The sequence below is a fragment of the Protopterus annectens genome, chromosome 1.part0, assembly GCF_019279795.1.
Source record: "Protopterus annectens isolate FY-2018-M chromosome 1.part0, PAN1.0, whole genome shotgun sequence".
Classification (NCBI taxonomy): domain Eukaryota; kingdom Metazoa; phylum Chordata; order Ceratodontiformes; family Protopteridae; genus Protopterus; species Protopterus annectens.
Window position 1 is genome coordinate 755,359,478 of NC_056725.1, and position 20,445 is coordinate 755,379,922.

Here is a 20,445-nt window from a genome sequence, read left to right on the forward strand (position 1 = left end):
ACTGGAGGAATTAGAGCGAACATCAGATGCCGGCGGATCAGAAGATCTGGATTTCAGATCAGATGACTTCTACTTTTTTTTCAAGCCTGCTCCAACATCAGATCCGAGGAAGGGTTAAAGTCCCAGACAGATTCGATTGCCTCTTTTTGTGCTCACATTCATTGGATATGGAGGGTTGAGCCCCAGATAATGCTTCTGAAAAAGTCAAAGGGAGAAGACCTTTCAGTATTAGCTTATTTTTCAATCAACTACCACCCTAGGATTGAAAGACTTACAGATATCACAAAACACTTCAAGGTGACCAGGGCCCAACCAATACACACAACAATCGTGCGCATCAGATAAGGAAGTTTGTGCCCACATTTTTTTAAATCCAGGCGGCTTGCCCACCACTTTACTGACTCTAAAGAAGCAGAAAACAAAAAAAAAACCCAGAAATAAAGTCTTTAACTAAGCTAATTTAAAGTTAACTTTAACAGGAGAAAAAGGAAAGGACTACCAACAATGGTATTAAAAAAGGGGAGAGAAGTAAATAACAACAAATGTAAAGAGAAATAAACTAAAGGTGCAAGAAGGGAGGATATAAACAATAAGTTCAAAGGAAAAAAATAATTATTCAGTCATTTTAAGTTTTCATTTATTTGAAAATTACGCTATCAATTAGAGCTCATGGCAACCAAGTCCGTATGCGAAAGTGGCAAATGACATCTGAGGTATGTTAGGAGACAGAGCATTATGGGTAAGGGAGGAGCTTGAAAGTTCTAGTAGCCATGAGCTCAAAAAAAAAAAAAAAAAATGGCAGAGTCAGATCTGAGGATTGTTGAGCAATAACTGAAAACCGACATAAGATCAATGAGAATAGTGGGCAGAAGGGAATAAGAAAGAAGTAGAGAAAGGTCTAGTTAGTAAACAACACTCAGATCAGACTTTGATTGGGGAGAAGGACAGAATTAGTTAACATGCTGTTTTGTTACTCCTGTTTCTGGGTTGAGCCTGCTGTTAAAGGTTCAATGGTAATTTGCACTGTGACAAGTGGAGTTTAAAATCTAATGACAACCACCAGGAGAATGGAAGATACCACGCTCATAGATTGCATTTGTACATGTTACTTTGCTGTCTGAAATAAAGTTTAAAAAAAATAATAAATAAAAATCTCCTATGATACAACATACATCAGCATGGATTCAGGACTGGGTTACTGCAAATCATTTCCTCCAGCACCCTCTTTGCACAAGCATGCTGTTAATGGCACAATACAAGGCATGGAGTGCAACAGAAGGCACATATAAAATTGAGAAAAAATAAAGCACATCAGCTGGGATTCAAATGCAGGCTGTCCGGAATAATGCAGGGTCTGCATTCAAATCCCACTCAAAGCACTTAACCACTTTGTAGCTGTAGATTTATCCTATGCATCAGACCTGTGTAAAAGAACGGGCATACTATGTGCTATGGGAGATGTAGCATGTCACAGAAGGAGGGTGCTCACAAAGAAGTAGGAAATTTAACAGAGAGGATAAAACAAACCATGGCCTTGCTCCCTTGACTGCAACTCTGATGATCCCCAGTCTGAGTAGTGGCATACATGCATAAGGAGATGAGAGGGAAATAATGGGAAGGAGAGGATAAAGCCAGATCACCCATCTTGGGGGGGGGGGGGGTATGGTGGGGTCCCATTTGGTTTTCCATTACCTGCAAGTGGAGGCTTACTGGTGGATAAGGTTACAGCCAATAATCGGAGATGTAGGCTTGATCCTCCCAAGTCAGTGATGGCAACTCTTCTTGTGCATATGAGTGCCTACACATTCACAGGAGGGAGAACAAGACACCCTTGCAGTGATGTGAGTGCTAATGTCAGGCACCAGGGGAGGAGTAAGAACTTACAGCAAAATGTGCCGACCGTGTAAATGCCAATGCCTGGTTACAAACCAACCCTAGCGGAGACTACTCAGCAGCAGCAGGGACTAAAGCAGGGTACAGACCAATGGTAACACCACCACACTCCTCCGGGTACTTTGAGTTGCTAGTTCAGATGGTCCAGGGGCTGGCAGGGAAGGGATGTGTAAGCATGACCACAGGAAAAAGAAGTTATGTACTCACCATAACGTTCCATCTGAGTAGATACTTCATTTGTCTGCAACCTGTGGGTGTCGGATCTAGCTCCTCCCCCCCCATAATAATCCCCTACCACCACATTTACTCAGATCATTTTTTTTGCTCATCAACTTTGAGACAGAACCAACTCCGAATGATCAGAAAGTATCTACTCAGATGGAGCGTTATGGTGAGTACATAACTTCTTTATCTGGTCCCAGCTAACCTACAAGAACCTGGGTGGTCCCCCTACTCCTGGAAATCATATCCAGTTTGTAATGAGAAATGAATGAGATGAGGACCAGAGCTGCTGAAACAAATATGTCTACTGGAACCCTAGATAAAAAGGCTGTTGAGGTAGCTACAGATCTTGTGGAATGAGCGCTGGCTCACCAGATGATGTATCCCAGCATAATGCACTGACAGATCCAATTTGCAGAAACAAACAACTGAAAGTCCGACTTGCGAACTCTGACCTGTGCAAGTAAAACGCAGTTGTCTGTGTACATCCATTATTCACCTTTGTTGTGAAAATTTGGGAAAAATACAGGAAGATTTATTGATTGATTAATATTTGATTCTGTAATCACCTTAGGCAAGAAGATTAGTCCTGAGGACACTCTATCCTTGTGAAAGATACGGAGGTTTGATACACAGAGCTTGTAATTCTGAAACCCTCTTGGCTGAAGTAATAGCCACCAAGAAAGCCGTTTTCCAAGATAAGAACTCAAGGCTTGCAAGACCAGAGTAAGATCCAGGTGGTTTCATTCAAAAGAAAACGCCTCTTAAGAAGGTTTTGCACAACTTTGTAGATGTCACATGAAAATGGGAGACAACTGCACCTTGACTGTGCCTAAAAAGCAGGGAAAGGAAGTCCAGAATAGTCGGAATAGGGACAGTAAATGGGTCCAACTCTTTGTCTTTGGCCCAGATGGAAAAACGTTTCCATTTACTGTTGTAAAGTTTTCTGGTAGATGGTTTATGAGCAGCCACCAGAATGGCCTTAACGGGGATGAGAAGTCCTAGCCATTAATGGAACTGGATCAACCAAGCAGCAAGTTTGAGATTGACCAGGTTTGGGGTATGGCATCTTGCTGGATGCGAGATTAGGTCTGGACTGGGATCCAGAATCCATGGAGGAGCCACACTGTGAGACCGCAGAAAGGGGAACCAGATCTGTCGAGGCCAGAATGGGGCTATGAGGATAACACTGCTCCCCAACCGACAGGCTTTCTGGATGAATTTCATCATGAGTGGGAGGGGGGGATAAGCATAAAGGAGTCCAGGAGGCCAAGCATGGACTACAGCGTCTCTGGGGATCTCGGGGAACTATCCTGCATTTTGTGTTTAAAGGAGGCTGACCCCATTTGTGGAAGATCTGCTTCAACAGACGGATTCAGAGACCACTCATGGGGAGAGAAGCACTCGACTAGCTTGTCCGCTAATATGTTGGACCGTCCCGAATGTGCATTGCTATCAAGCGGTTGGTGAAATCCCCCATTCTCTCATCATGGCTTCGACACAGGATAAGAAACATTCCCACACTCTCATCATGGCTTCGACACGGGGATAAGATCTGGTCCCTCCTTGTTTGTTTATATACCAGACAACTGACATGTTGTCCGCAATAGTCCCTAGGGGAAGAAGGTTCATCTCTAGGACATTGATATGCAATGCGGTCTCTAGGGAAGTCACGTGTCTTGAATGGATCTGCCTGAACAATGCCCCGGAGTTCCTGTGCCTGTAACCACCACAGAAGGAGTCCCTGCACACCCTGCTCAGGGTGGTGTGCTACGGGTGGATCGACAGGGACCATTGGACTTGAAGGGTCCATTGTAATATGTGCATCGGGCATGAAGAGAGAGCTGCTGACATAGACCCCAGTGCCCTCAGGACTAACTCCGCCCGGAGGAGCAGGGCTCGAAGAAGGGCTAACACCTGCAAGCTGTTCAGCCTGACTGACGTTAGAACAACTCGGGAGATTCGTGTATCTAACCTGGCCCCTATGAATTCTAGGGCTTGAGTGGGGCACAGAGATGCCTAGGTTGTGGGCCAGACACAGAGCATAATCTCTCGCCACACAGAGCTGATGCCTGTTGGTGGATGAGGAGCGGTGAGGAGCCAGTCGTCTAGGTAAGGGAAGACCTGAATGCCCTGGAGTCTCAGGTGGGCTGCAACCACTGCCATGACCTTGGTGAACACTCTGGGGGCTGAGGTGAGGCCGAATGGAAGAACCCTGAATTGATAATGACTGGCTGGAGGAACCTCCTGGATCGTCTGTCCATTAAGATGTGGTAGAAGGGGAGAATTGATTGAGTGACCATCGAACTTTCCTTGGGTATGAACAGGTTCAGAGCGGAAAGGTCTAAGATGGGTCTGAGGTCCCCGTTTTCTTTGGCACCAAAAGAACCTGGGACTGATCTGGGGACGGGCTGGATGGCTCTTTTCTTAGCAGCTTTGAAATTGATCGGGTGGGACATCGGGAGACATCTGGGTTTGGGGAAGGTTTATGAATGGAATAGAGTACCCTCTGGATATGATCCGGAGCACCCATCGATCTGTTGTAAGGGACTCCCAGTTTGACAGGTGCTCCGACACCGCCCGACTGCCTCCAGAGAGGGACAGTCGGGCAAGCCATCAGGGCTGGGTCTGTCTGCCTCTAGAAAGCGAGTAGTCCGCAGCAGGATGGGATTGCTGAGACATGGAACCACAGCTTCTTTTGTCCCTTCTGATTCCTGGAGAAGAATCTTTGGGGATTAGCAAACAAGGCAGAACCACAAAAGGGGGTGTTCTGAAGGGCGCCTTGAAGGGATCCGTGAAGTCGCACAGACGGAGCCAGGAGAGCCAAAGGCGCCCCGGCTCGCTAGCAGCTCTAGCGGCTCCCTCCGTTGCATGGGAGAGAAGCCGCATAGATGTATTGGAGATGGATTTTAGAGTGGCCTTCTTGTCTGGGACCGACATGGACTCCGAGGGGGCTGCAGCGTATTCCTTAATCCAGTCTCGCTGTAGCCTAATGGTATGTGCCATATAGTTCAGCGCCCTTATGGAAAAGATTCCTTATCTGGCGGGTGAACGAAGAACTCTCTTCTTTCTTGGTGGCGCCACCAACATAGCATCAACGGGGGTTCCTTTGGCCCAAAACGGTCTATCTGTGGGTGGGCTGAGGACTTTGGGATTGGCTCCACGGTGTCGGGCTCCTTCCAAGCCCTGGTGGTAATTAAGTCCACCAGGGGGTCGGCCGTGGGGACACCTAGGAGGTAGATGGGCCTGCCTCAAAGGCCTCCAGGAACACAGACTCATCAAGGGAGGGCTTTTGGGCTGACCACCCCCCTAATATGCAACATTTCCATGATGTCTCCAAAGGAGACACCTTTAGGGGGTGACCTTGGGGAACCCTCCGTATCATCTAAGTCTGTGTCTGTGGTAACGGACTCAGGGGAGTCCAGGTGCCTCCTTTTGCACCGATGTTTCCGAGGGACCTCCTCGGTGGGACTGTCCGAAGAGGGCTAGTCCACGGGGTTGTTGTTCCTCCACGGGAACTAGCTGGAGGGCTTGGGCAGGCTGTCCCGATGGACGGATGATGGAAGACAGACCCTCATACAGTGGGGGTACGGGTGGATCTGAAGGGGATCTGGAGGACCTCGACAGTACCCTCTCCACTACCTCAAAAGCGAAGGAGAGACACTCGCCAGCCTCTGAGAGCAATCTCCGGATCCGAGGAGGGGGATGGGGGGGAGCCGATGCAGTCGGCGCCGAGAAGAGACCACAGCTATCGGGCGACATTCCCCCGGTCTGAAAGGGCCTGGATCCGATGACGGAGAAGGAGCGATCGGGGCAAATATGGGGCCTCCCTCCCAGGGAGGGAGGAGTCAAAAGCATCCCCATCTGCATTTGGGTCTGCAAGAACCGGCGCATCATCCGATCCATATCGAGATGCTTCAGGTCGACCTGGATGAAGTAGTAGAGGCGGGCGGGAGGGCTGCCTCGAAGATCTCGAGGAGACCTATCCCCTCTCCGCAAAGACAGGGCAAACGCACCCGGAGGAGGGGGGATCGAGACGGAGACTTAAGCAGTTTCACTGGTGGGCGAGCCGATGGATGAGATTCGCCCTTTTGTGCCTCGAAGGCCGAAGCAGCCAAGCGCGCAGGAGGGGGAGGGAGAGGAGACCCGAGAGGGGAAAGCATTTTCACTGGGAGCGAAGAAGATGAGATTCGGCCCGCCTTTTGTGGGACTTATGTCCTTCCTTATCCTTGTGCCTCTTCTCTCTAAGGAAGAGGCACGAGCTCACACCCGATGAGGCGGTTGAGTCCCGGTAGAGCTAAGGGATAGATGGCGCTGCGCGCTGAAGCTGGGAGCCCGAGAGGGGAGAGGAAGAAGAAGCCGACTCCTGGGGAGCTTTCCGCCAGGATCAGCTTGTTCTTCCTATCCTTAAAGGAGATCTGGCAGGCCTCTGACAAATGGGCTGCCCACAGGCAACTGAGTGTGGCCATCAGCTGGGGAAAGCTTGTGGCCACACTCACCTTAGGCCCTTCAGACATTATTCACACACACACCCAAACACTAGGAGGAGGGTGAAGATAAGCTAGTAATTAAATTAACAAAAGGGACCAAAACTAGCACAAGAAGTAGAAAAAGGGACTAACACACACACAGCGACAACTTTGTTTGAAAAAAGTTGGTTTAAAACCAGCAATGATCTCACCCAGCCAGGAGCTCTTCACAGGGAAGCTTCTTCAGCCGCAGCAAAAAATGATCTGAGGTAATGTGGTTGGTAGTAGGGGATTATGGGTAGGGGGAGGAGCTAGGGTCGATCTTGAGTTGGAAAGCTGCGGATCCGACACCCACAGGTTGCAGATCAAATGAAGTAACTACTTCAGATCAAAAGACTTTCATGCCTACCAGGACGGTGGCTTCTGGCCTGCTCTCACCAAAGTCAGTGGCCACTCATCATTGGTAGACAATAAATGGGATGAGGTTCAATAGCTGTAAATTAGGGAGGCAAAAGGCATTTAGAAAAAACATATCCATTACTATTTGACTTAACTCAAACACACGACATATTTTGAGGAAAAGTATAATAGAACTCAATAGGATTAAAATGACAAATAATGTAAGACAGTTAAAAGCTATGCTAACTTCTAACATTATACAGACAGGCCAAAACTGCCCAACACATCCTTAGAAAGAATCCAAGAACTAAAATATGACGAAGACAAATAACACTCGAGTACAAAAATACCACTAGTATGCCAAAAAGTATTCATGAGAGTTTTAATTACAATTAGAAAAGTGGCTTTCAAAAATCAGCCCTCAGAAGCAGTGTCAGAATGAAATACAGGCCAGTCAATAAATCAATAGGTGCTTTAAGGCTTGATGTAAAACATAATTTGTACTCCACATAAAATTAGCATAAAAATCCTGCAAGAGTTCCTAGGACAAACCTATATACCCCACTCTCTGACCTGCAAAACAATTTATCAAAATAAAGGACTTTTGGTTTCTATATCTTATATTATACTGCTGTTGTAAACAGTGCCAAAACAATACAACACTGATTATTTAATAGGTACAATGGCATGCAATATGCAGTTCTCTTTTGTCTCTCTAAAAGTAGGTCAACCCTGTCAGTACTTCTGGGGGAATGATGAGATTAATGCAGACATCACGTCCACTCTGCTCTAGCTCTTTCATTCAAAACTGCCTAGAGGGCTGCCACTTTTAAGCCAGCTGACAGAGAAGCAATGACACTTCGTCTGCCTGCAAAGTAAGAGAGTGAGGCTGTCACATCTCAGGTCCCACAAGTAATTAACAATCAAAAGGTACTAATGACTCCTAGACACTGTGATACGCCAGCTGCACATGTGAGATGACTCGAAAATGGCAGTACATATATATACTTGTTGTTAATATACATCCAGAAAGTACTGCATGAAAATTACATCAAATTAAGTGTATTGCCACATTAGACAATTACTAAATCACAGTCCTTTCTCCTATCTAGCCAGTTTAGAACACGCCGCATACATCACAACTTGTATCCCCTACACAAAAACAAATAGAATGAGTTCCTGCTTCACCTGTAAAAATGTTTTGGAAATTTACATGTTCTGAGAATAAAGAATTAAAGAATAAATATGTCTGTCGGAGTAAGCACAGGGGCCAGTTATTTGCAATACTACGAATGTTTAAAAAGTCATTGTGTCACACATAAGTACACTTTCTTATTTGGAGCATTAGTTAATTAACCCACAGCGCATGCACCATGCCACAGATAATCAGCAGCTGACCATGGAAGCTCAATTTATTGTACAAAAGGGGATCTCACCAGACACACAGCAGCATCTTTTTCAGATATGACACCACAGATGGAAAAGCGTCTATCTACTCTGTGATCACACAATTCACATAAAAATGGTAAAAATAGATACATTTTTGAAGAACAGAAAACATCTTTGTTTATACATTAAGTTTTTTTTTTCACTCTTTACCTCTTCCACAGAGCAAGATCCTTTAGTGGTTAACAATAACACCTTCTTTTCAGTGCTTTCTATTCCAAATATAAGGACTGCTCTGCTCTCCTGTTAACGGTATAAATAAAAATATTGTACATAAAATGGTATAAATACAAATATAGTGCATAAAACAATCACATTTTTTTGAATGCACAATGATACAGATGTAGTTTGGTTGCTGAAAGCACATTTCAGAACAAGGGAAAAACTTAAAGACATTAACTGGCAGTCTATTTACTTGTAAACAGTGTTGTGTAAAAATGCAGTTCTCATTCAGTCACTACCGACTGATGGAAGATTAAATGCAAAATGAAGGTCAGGGTACCCTACTTAAGTTACAGCAAAAAAGTAAATGGCAGAACTAAAATGCAAAGCAAACTGACAATACATTAAAAACTGCTGCTAATTTCTAGCTACTGTATCAAATGGCATTTTTAGCATCTCCTGTTGTTCTTGTCATTCCTTACATTACCCATGACTTACCACCACTTATAATCAATGACTCTAAAGGACTCCACAAACTTTTCATGACACCTCATTCCTGCTTCTAAGTCAGAAAGCAAAGGACTGGATATGAAGTGCCAACTTAATCAAGTAAAACACGAAAAATGGCACAACAGATGCTGTTCACGGGTTATTGTTGCAGCCATAAAGTACAGTTGTGCACACTTACCATAAATGTAGATGTTCGAGTGTATTCACTGTTGCAGACATCACACTTGGGTTGTCTGCCTGCAGGTAGCCCTCAGTCGGCCCGAACACCGGAGTCTTGGGATTTTTGCGTCTGATGCTGTCGCCTCTTCCATGACGTCAGGGGGTATAAAACATGCAGCCGACGCTATTGCATCAGTTTTTCTTGCCCTAGATGTCAATATAAAATAGGAAGCAATCACAGTGTGGAACACCTCCAGTAGAAAGTAAATGCCATTGCCATAAGATATGGCCAAAAAAGAGGATAGGTAGAAAGTATAGAAAAGACAGGGGGCTGGAGGGAGGTTAACCAGGAGTGCAACAGTGAATACACTCGAACATCTACATTTATGGTAAGTGTACACAACTGTACTATGTTCTTTGTGTTTCACTGTTGCAGTCATCACACTTGGGTTTATTCACAAAGCTGAGGAAGGGTGGAGGCAGTCAAGAAGTATTAGTGTTGGCTAGCAGGCCTTGTAAGACTGCTGTGGCAAATCCAGCTCGGGATTTAGAAAAGATAGGTAAGTGGTAATGCTTGGTGAAGGTGTGCACAGAACTCCAGGTTGCAGCTTCCAGGATGTCCCTGGTAGAGTCCCCTGAGAAATGCTGTAGAGGTTGAGGTAGCCCTAGTGGAATGAGGTCTGATCCCCTCTGGGGTAGGTTTTCCATGGTGATTGTAGCAGAAATGGATGCAGTGTGCTATCCATTTAGAAATGGTTTGCTTTGAAATGGCCTTGCCCTCTGCCCCTGTAGCAAAGCTGACTAGCAGCTGGTCAGATTATTCTGAAAGGTTTAGTCCTGTCAAGGTAGAACCTGAGCTGTCTGTGCATGTCCAAGGAGTGCAGGATCATTTCCCCTTTATTGTGAGGATTAGGAAAAAAGGTTGGTAAATGGACGGATTGGTTTAAAGCCACACTGAATACCACCTTGGGCATAAATGATGGGTTAGTCCTGAGGGAAACCCTGTCTGCATGAAAGATAATGAAGGATTCCACAGCCATAAGAGCCTGTAACTCAAGACACTCTTCTTGCTAAAGTGATGGCTAGAAGTAAGGCTGTTAACCAAGAGAGGAATTTTAACTCTGCTGTAGCAACAGGCTCAAAGGGGGTGAGCGTGAGCTTCACTAGTACAAAGTTAAGGTCCCAGGAAGGAGTGGGAGCTCTCCTAGCGGGTCTTAAATTGTTAGCTCCTCTCGGGAACTGTTTGATCAGAGGGTGAGAGAAGAGGAGTGGCTGAGTAATGTAATAAGCTGAGATGGCAGAGGCATGAATCTTACCTGATGAGAAGGATAGGCCATTGTGGAGCAGCTCTGCTAGATAATCTAGGATTTGAGGTAAGGTGGGCTCCAAGAACAGCATATTTTCCACTTTTCTGAATAGGATTTCCTAGTACTAGGCCTTCTGGCCTCAAGGATAACATCCAGCACTTGTTTGCTGAGGGTTGCTAGTGATGTATTCAGGGAATAAGCCAGGCTGCCAGGTTCAGGGTTTGCATCTGAGAATACAAAATCTGTCACTCCTGCTGGGACAGCAGAGAGGGGGTCTGATGTAGGTGCCAGGGTGGCACTGCTGTCAGACTGTGTAGGAGTGGGTACCAGTGCTGACATGGCCAGTCTGGTGCAATAAGGATTATCCTTGGCCTGTCCTGTTTGATCTGGAGAAGTACTTTTGAAAGGAAGGGCAGAGGGGGAAAGGCATAGATTGAGAGGTTTTCCCATGTAAAGGATAGGGCAGCCACTTTCCATGCTTGGCTGTGGGAAATTCTGGTGCAAAATTTGCTCAATTGATGGTTTTGGGGGGGAAGCAAAGAGGTCCACTTCTGGTGTCCCCCACCTGTGTATTACAAGTCTGAATGAGTTGGGTTCCAGTTTCCACTCGTGTGGGTCCATTAGATTTCTGCTTAAGTCATCTGCCAGTGAATTTTGTTTGCCTGACAGGAAATGCGCTTGCAGGTGCACCTGATAGCTCAAGGCTGTGCTCCACAGAGCTATGGCTAACCTGAAGAGTGGGTAGGAATGAGTTCCCCCCTGCTTGTTTATGTAACACAACTGTAGTGTTGTCTGTCTTTATCAAGAGTTGTCCTGGCAGGATAAGTTATTTGAAGGCCGCCAGTGCATTCTGTACCACTAACATTTCTTTTTGATTGATATGCATGTGAATTTGTCCTGGGCTCCATTTGCCTTGAATGTATTTGCCTGCCAAGTAAGCTCCCCATGCATAGTCTGATGTGTCTGTTGTCAGGGTCTGGGCAGCACGGGGGTTGAGTGAAACGGAGTCCCAGCAAAGAAGCTGCCCTTAGGCAAGGAATGATAGGAATCACTGTTTCCAGGTCCTGAGAATGTTGACACCACAGACTTTTTAAGTACATTGAAGTTTCCTCATATGCAGTCTTGCATATGGAATTAGTAGAATGCATGAGGCCATGAACCCTAGGGCTTGCAGTATTTTCCTTTCAGATAGCTGGGTTTGGGTGGCCAGTAGTTTGAAGTAATTTGTCAAATAAACCTGCTTTTCTGGAGTGAGGAATGACATCTGGGAAGCTGCGTTCAAGCTTACTCCCAGGAATACAATCTTCTGGCTGGGTACCAGATGTGATTTCTTTTCATTGATGGTATACCCCAGAGAAGTTAGGAGTCTCTCTACAAATGTTAGGTGCTGAAGTAGCAATTCCTGACTGTCCACCTGAATCAGGCAATCGTCCAAGTATGGGTAAATTTGAATATTTCTCTGCCTGCAGTATGCAATGGCTGGAGCCAGGCACTTTGTGACTACCCTGGGCGCAGTAGATAAGTCAAAGGAAAGTGCAGAGAACTGATAGTGCATAGAGCCTGCCCTGAAACGTAGATATTTCCTGCAAGATTTCCCTTATGGGGATGTGCAGATAAGCTTCTTTTAATTTTCGGGTGACTAGCCAGGACTCCTTGGCTAGCATACGAAGCAGCTGCTGGAATGTAAGCATTTTGAATTTTGGTACCACAGGGAAGGAGTGGAGAGTTGACAGATCCAGAATAGGGTGCCAAGAGTTCTCTTTTCTGGGCACCAGGAACAGTCTGGAGTAGAAATCCTGTCCCCTTTGCTCCGTTGGAACAGGTTGAATAGCCCTGATACTTAGAAGAGAAAGTACTTGCTTTTGGGCCTCTGCCCACTGGTTTGAAGGAAGGTCTGGCAATCCACTTGGGGTTGGCAGAAAATGGAAGTAGAATCTGTATCCCTGGGATACAATATTTAAGACCCATCAGTCCTGCGTAATATACTCCCAGTTTTTTGCAAGCAGGGCGAGTTTTCCTCCTAGGGGTGCAAGTACTTGGGCATTGCTGGGAAGGATGAAGGACAAGTCATTGTGAACTTTTTCCATAAGGGGGTGGCTTACCACTCCCTGTTTTTGAGGAGGGAGCACTCCATTGTTTAGATCTGTGCATGCCCTGAGACTGTAGTCTTTGTGGTCTGTTGCCCCTGGGTTTGGACTGAGAAGGTCTGTGAAGGACTGGAATTTTGAAGGTCAATGCCTACTGAATCTAGGTGGCTGTACCTGTAAGAAATCTAACAGTTTGCATAGAGTTAGTTTTTCCTCCATCTTTTTAAGAACTTCTGCTTTTGAGCCAAACAAACATTCTTGGTTTAATGGAGCATCTAGTAATTTTGCTTTGACATGATCTGGCAAGATTTGTTATTTGTTCCTTCAGCCAAGCATGCCTCCTCAGAATAGACCCAGTGACATCAGCCCTGCAAGATGCTTCTAAGGCATCAAAACCACACTGCAAAGTAGGTTTACCAACTTGGTTTGCTGAATGCATTAACTCTTGTAAGCCTATTTTCTGCACAATCAAGAATCAACAACATTTTTTATTTAATTAGTTCCATAATATGCTGCTGGTACTTCAACATGTGAAACTGGCAATTTAAAGCCCTGATGGCAAGAGTTGCAGAGGTATATACCTTCTTACCCAATCTATCTAAAGCCCTAGAATCCCTGTCCGAAGGGGTAGGGTTTTTTGGCTGTTGTAGCCTTAATACCTTTAGGTCCCTGGGAAATGGTCTCTGGATCCGTAGTGGGATTTTTAGAGAGAAATTTGTGAGAGTCAGGTACTCTGTAGTACCAGTCAGGCTTTCTAGGAGTTGGTGGTAAAGTATCAGGGGCAAGACTGGATTCCATTAAGACATCATCTACAATACCCAGGACAGGAGGTATAGCTAGAGGTCTATGTTGAGGCAAGTCTAAAAATTCCCTGAGTCTCTTTTTGGACTGTGGGTAGTCCTGGCATTCCCAGCGGAAATGCTCTCTTAGGGTATGCAAGGTTTCACCAAAAGAAAAGTCCTCTGGGGGGGGAGGCAGAGGGAATGGAATCATCTGCATCTGAGTCCTCATAGGTAGATAAGGGTATGTCCTGGTAATCACAGGGGTCATAGTCATCGGACTCATGGTCTGTAGAATCAGAGGGAAAATCAATTCTTTGTCTTTTAGAGGGGGAAGGCTGGCTTCCCCCAATTAAAGTAATAAGGTCTTCAGCCATTCTAAGCATTTGTTTCTGTGGCATGGGAACTTGAGAATGCACTTTGGTCATGTTTCCTAGGCGTAGTGCAAACTCTGTGCCTAAGAAATTTGGTAGTTTTAGTCATTAATGAAGTAGTCAGTTTAATACGAACATCGGAAGGTCTGAATACACCCTCAGAAGTCAGTGCCTACACAGTGGCTCCAGACCCATCTAAGGTAGAGACATCTGCAGGTTCCATAGTCGAAGAAGCATTTCACAGCATACTGGACTCCGAATGGGTCTCAGTAGAGGCCTGCGAAAGCGCCTGAGTACCAGTGGACTGGCGACTAGCTTAAAGGAAGCGTCATCAGCAGTTTTGGACCTATGCAGTCTGTATCTGTCTTTATCCTTGCGTTTTTTTGGAAGATCGGTAGTCGGATGGCTTATCGAAGGCATTTCAGAATACGGTGAATGAGAGCGAAAGAATTTAGTGACAAAAACAGCCCGATGACGAATAGTTCGGGCGTTGAACAAGGCACAAAACCAACATCGCAGTCTGGGCCTAAACAGGTGATGCAGTAAGAATGAAAATTTCTGTGAGGTATTTGCTTTCTACAGGCAAGACGATTGTTAACTTTTTCTGACATTGATTAGTGCAAGAAAAAAAGGATCCCTAACGGGGTACTTAGCTTTAGAAGACTTCAGGTTTGAAACTGGAAAAATGAAAATTTCAGGAAGCGGCCGACTGGCACTTGCGAACTGCTTCGGGCTCCCACGCGGCAAGAAAAGCTGATGTAATGGCATCAGATGCATGTTGTATACCCCTGACGTCATGGAGGAGGTGACAGCATCTGACGCAGAAATCCTAAGACTGTGGTATTCGGGCCGACTGAGGGCTACCTGCAGGCAGATAACCCAAGTGTGAAGACTGTAATAGTGAAAAACGAAGAACATCTCCCTGCCACTAGCTGGGTCAGATGTCTGGCCTGACTTTCACAGCTGTTGAATCTCACCCACAGCCTGGTTTATATCATTTCACTTTATCTTCACATACCTGGTTATACAGGTGGTACCCCCTGCAACATATTCAGTTACTTCTTGCTGCACATGAGTTTACTTCAAAACAGAGTGTTGGAGTCTGTTATCAGTCCAGGGCCATCATTAAAAAGCATCAAGTGATATGTACCCCACTGGGAAAACATTCTTCTTGCATTCTTAACTTAATGACTGACTGTAGTTATCTGTTAGCATACATCCAGGAATTAGACCTCCAGGCATAGTGGTGTGGGGTATGTCTGCTCCTCAGACAAGCAACAGGGTTAACTTGCAAGTACCAAATATCACAGACTTCCACATCCAGTATATTTTCTGCCTAGGTCCAGAAGAGCACAATGTGGCTAACTGCATTATCTTCCAAGGGTTTCACCTAAGGACTGCACAGAGAAGGCACAAAAAAGGCCAAACACAGACTCATAATCCTGCTAAAATTATCTGCTACATCTGGAAACCTGCAGAAGCAGGGTAGTGCAGATGTCCATCCCAAAATTGGGGGGAAAAAATCATCCTATGCCAGAAAGACAGGAGGATCCTGGAACGACAATGGCATGTTCCACTGGACTGAACACTAGATCCTGCAGTTCTCACCAGATGCCAGTTCCCCAACATCTGTCATGGAATGCCATTCAATTATTAAAAGGGGAGCTTGGAATCTTCAACTATTGTCATAGAAAACATTTGCAACTTCAACTAAGAATCCAAAGAAGTCATCCCTAGGATTCCAGTAGTCACTTGTCCACCCAAGATCCTAGCACCTGTGTAAGAGGCCCACACCTTTTACCAAGACAGTTGCATCTTGGTGGGTCGACCGCCGCAATAACCTCCAGGCAGCCTCCCTCCCAGGACTGCGTAAAGTTTGTTCTGGGTTTGCTTCAATTTCCTTGTAGCCACATTCTGAACAGCTCTCTGTTTCTGAGATCCTTCCTGCTAAGAGGAATGTCTCCCTTGTTAGAGATTCTGACTCCTTTGATTCTGAAGAGGAGCAGCTGGACTACAAAAGTAACCGCTTTCTTCTCTTCTTTGGTTTGACAAAGAGAGTGAGGACACTTGGGCCTTTGATTCTCCACCAGAGAAAAGGTGTGTTTACATTATCTCAGTCATGACAGAATACTTCAAGTGACTGCTTCAGGAAGCCTCCAACTCCCACAAGTGAACAAGTGATAATGGGAACTTCTGGGCCTTCGGCCTCTTAAGTCAATGCTTACCAATTTAGTCCAGGAAGGCCTTTTAGAGATTTTTTAGACCGAGTCCTGGGAAACAAATTCCCAACCAACCAATTCCAAGAGACCTGACAGATTCTGTAGGGTTCAGGAACCTCAAAAATTTCTGCACAAGAACCCCATTGTAGGTTCACACACTGTTTCAGGAAACTGCCAGAGGAAGTACACTGGCTCTAAGAATGAGTATTCTTATCAATGACAGGGAAAGTAAACTGCTTCAACAGTATAGAAAAGAACTATGCACATCAGAGTCCTTGGGATTAAGGGCCCTAAATGCTGTGATCCACACACTGAAATATCACATGTATATTAATCAACTCCAAAATAGTTGTGGAAGACATGAGGAAGGCACTTAAGTACACTTGGGACTACTACAACAGACTAGGTTTCTTTTTGAATAAGCATCTATATTCTTATTTTCAAAGGACACAGGCAATAATGGATGATTGTAGCAAGGAAACGGTTACCAATTTAGCTCCTTACTTTTTGGAATCTGGTACCACTTACGGCTGACTGCAGAACCAGAAGTATAAATATTTAGCCTCTTAACTGGACAACTGTCCAAATTGGGTACAATTTCAGGACAAGATGTGAAGGGCACTGAAATACAATCTGGAGTGTTTCAACAGACTGGGGTTCTCACTGAATGAACAAGAGTTAAACTTATGTCCATCCAGAATGGTGATCTTTCTGGATACCTTCTTACAACCCAACAGTGGTGTACCTACCACAGGAAAACACACCTTATAAGACTTAGAGATAGAGCTTGGATTACTCGGCTAACAAACATAACGCTAACAAACCTCCAAAAATTCAGACAACTTAGAAACCAAAGCAAAAAATTACATTAAAAAAGTACACGGACCTACAACATAAAGTTACAAAAATCCCCAAACATTCTAGTCCTCTATAAACCAGCTGCTCAATACCGGCTGTACAACTCAACCAACTCCTATACTTAATGCTACCAACAGCTCTACCAACTCTGATTGAGTGAAATGGGAGCTAAGAGCATCAGCAGTCTCATCACTATCCAAAATTCCCCTACTATCAACAACCAGACACCACCACCACCTACCATCCCAATCTTCATAACATCTCTTTCCAACCAGTCCCCACACTATTTACATAAAAATCTATTACTTAAACTGAAACCCACCGCCTTAGCCTACAATGACCTACCTGGCAAATACCTTACGATGGGCTAAAGAACCAATGTCCTTACCCTCTGGGGAAAAAGCCACATTCTTCCACTCCATAAAAGAGGGCATTCAACTGAATACTCAAACTACAGGCCCACTGAATTCCTTCCCACATCCCATCAAAAATACTTGAGAAATGTATTCAGTCCCAACTCTTACATTACCTCACACAAAACAGCCTCCTTTCTTCATCTCAGCATGGCTTTCAAACCCACCACAGTACCACAACTGTAGAAGTGTGTGTGTTGTAACTTTAAGAAGCATTTCAAAGTGAGGGCACATGCACATAAATAGAGAGCACATGCAGGCGGCAGTGCCATTTTGAGAGAACAGCCAGAGTGTTAACATGTACGAGTGCAGTAGTCAGTCTCTATAAGTTTGAGTTAAGCATCAATCCTGATGTGTTTGTATACAGTAAAGCTGCGTGAACTGAACCCACAACTGTTCATCTGTTTTATCCTGGCCAGACGAGCGACATGGTGTCAGAACTGGGATGGAGAGTGCAACTTCAAGCCATGAGGTACAGAGTTAACAGTGAAGGTACATTGAGCAGGCTGGGTGATACAGTCTTCAAGTGATTAAAAAACATCCAGAAATGAATTACAGGTTACCACAACTTGCATACCTGATTTAATTTGCAAAGAAAACAATATGAAACATTTGCAAAGCACAAAACTCATTATTAATCAAACAAAAGGCACAAAACGCATTACTGATTAAATGAAAGACACAAAACCATGGTATTTGATAGAATTATCACAAATACTTGTGTTCAGTTACTTCAGACTTGCATAAGGAGCATGTTAAATGTAAAACGAGCACAAGAAAAGTATAATGAGCATGATAAGAAGTCAAATGGGCATAATGAGTACAATAAAAGGGCAAAATAAGCATAAAGAAAGCAAGGTGGCTGCATATTTTTTAAGTGAATGCCCATGTTTGATATGGGCTACTATTTTGCATTGACTAAAGCTGTTCAGAACATAGCTACAGTTGCTCGAAGTATCTAAGGATGCAAAGTGTTTAGTGTGTGCTTTAGTACATTACAATTAATTTGAAACATTTACTGTGTGCAAAGTACAGTTATTTCATAAAGTGCAGTCAGAATACAGTAATTTTGAAAGGTTTCTTGTGCTGTGTACATTTTGTTCGCAAAGTGCAGTAATTTCAAAGTGTTCCTGTGCTACGGAAACTTATTTTACAAAGTGCAGTTATTTCAAAAAGTCTATTGGGCATAATTACAAGTTCTGGCATTAACTTCTGGCATATATATATATTTATATATATATATATATATATATTTATATATATATATATATATATATATATATATATATATATATATATATATTACACATATACGTATGTTTATACATAATTCCAACACAACTCCAAGGGTCTTTATCACTGTGTGTTATGGCAGAGGCATTTCGCAGACCCAGTCCACTTGGGTTTCATCATAATATTGCAGGCAACTGGAGAGTATTTCAGCAGGAAAACAATATTTTCATACAAGCAGCTTTTTCTGACAAAGATGCACGTACAAGGGCATTTATTCTGCTTAACCTAGCAGGGTCAGAAGCCATTGAGAGAGCAATCGTGTGTACGCACCAGCAGTATACACAGGAGAAGGGGAAAACAACCATACTGTAGTACAAAGCTGAATCAAGGGAGGACCCCGAGTGTCTGAAACGTAAATTTAGAAATAAATGTAACCTCAGACAAATGTAACATTGGAGAGGCACTTATTTTATACAAGAGACCAAAAGCCAGGAGAAACTTTTGCAGCTTATATTACTGACTTGAGAAACATAGCTAAAATGTGCAGATTTGGTGATTTGAAAGACAAGTTGATAAAAGACAAGCTTGTGTGTGGTGTTAATGCTTTAGTGACAGTGATTTAATGTTGAGCAAAGCTATAGAGATTTGTCAGATACATGAGCTTATAGAAAGGCACACAAATATGCTTGCAAATGATAAGAGCATGGTTTCAGTACCTTCTAGAGCAAACAGACAGCATGCAGCACATGGCAGCCGCAGCCCCTGCAGGATTCCAGGGAGAACCTGTAACTTTCCAGCAAGTTCTAAGACTATCTCAGCAAAACGGGCAAGCTCAGTTCAGCATAAGGGTGAGTTAGCAAAACCCAAGTCAAGTCTCATTCTGAACTGTCATAATTGTGGTGCCAATCATAGTCGAAAAGAGAAAAAAGTGTTTAGCATTGGTCAGCAATGCCACAAATGTAAAAGAATGGAACCACTTTCAAAAGCTTTGTAAATTAAGCAAGCATCATTCATTTATTAAGGTCACTCAAAAAAAAAAAAGCTAGAAAGCTGCAACTCTACTTTCTCAGTGATCGGTGAAAAGGTTAATGCAGTAGATTTGTTGGCAAAGAATGAAGTGCTTTGTACTGTCCTGATAAATGGTAAACCCACGGAGCTCAAAGTAGACACTGGTTCAAAGTGCAATGTTATGCCAGCAGAAACATTTGCTAGAGTAAGAGCTGGGGAACATCTTAATTTGGCCAACTGTGTGAAGATTGTTGCTTGAGGAGGTGAAGAGATTCAAACCAAAGTCTCAGTAGTACTTTCCTGCTATTCAGCTAGGAACAGTTACAGCTTGAAATTTTATGCAGTCAGAAGGCATGTGCAGTCATTATTAGGTCTCCGAGACACTAAGAATGAAACTGCTTTCCTTTACCAAAGCTAATCAAAATAGGGGAAGCCACCTCAAGCAGCAGACCCGTAACAAGGGGCGTAGCCCATGGATCGGTCTTGGGGCATCTGCTATTCGGGATATACTTCTCTAAGGTGCAGACAAAATGAGTGAGCTATGGCTGACCAGGTTTGCAGATGACTGTAAGCTGGACACAGTCATCAATTCCCCAAGTGATGTGGACATCTTTCAAGAGAGTCTCACCCAAACAAACGACTGGTGCCAGAAACATGGCTTCAAGCTGAATGCCAAAAAATGCATCAACATCCCCTTTTGGGAGAGTGACGTCCCCACATATTACCACATTAACAACAACGTCCTAAGCATGCAATCAGCTGTGAGGGATCTAGGCACCCAGGTTGATAGCAACCTGACTTTTGACCTCCATGTGGCTTCTGTTGTATGGAAAGCTTTCTACATGGCCCACCTCATAAATAAGGGCATCTCATCCAGGGAAAATGAGGTCATAACATCCCTGCATTC

The 20,445-nt window shown here is 44.3% G+C and overlaps 1 protein-coding gene across 2 annotated transcripts in view; it reads right to left on the bottom strand.

Annotated features, from left to right (window-relative positions):
* The window catches only part of EXOSC5 (exosome component 5), a 1,116,451-nt gene that overhangs the window by 336,208 nt on the left and 759,798 nt on the right, over positions 1-20,445 (bottom strand). For both annotated transcript variants that reach the window (XM_044062751.1, XM_044062741.1), the window contains one exon: positions 8,583-8,672. In XM_044062751.1, the coding sequence (XP_043918686.1) occupies positions 8,583-8,672 (90 nt within the window). The remainder of the gene's footprint in view (positions 1-8,582; positions 8,673-20,445) is intronic.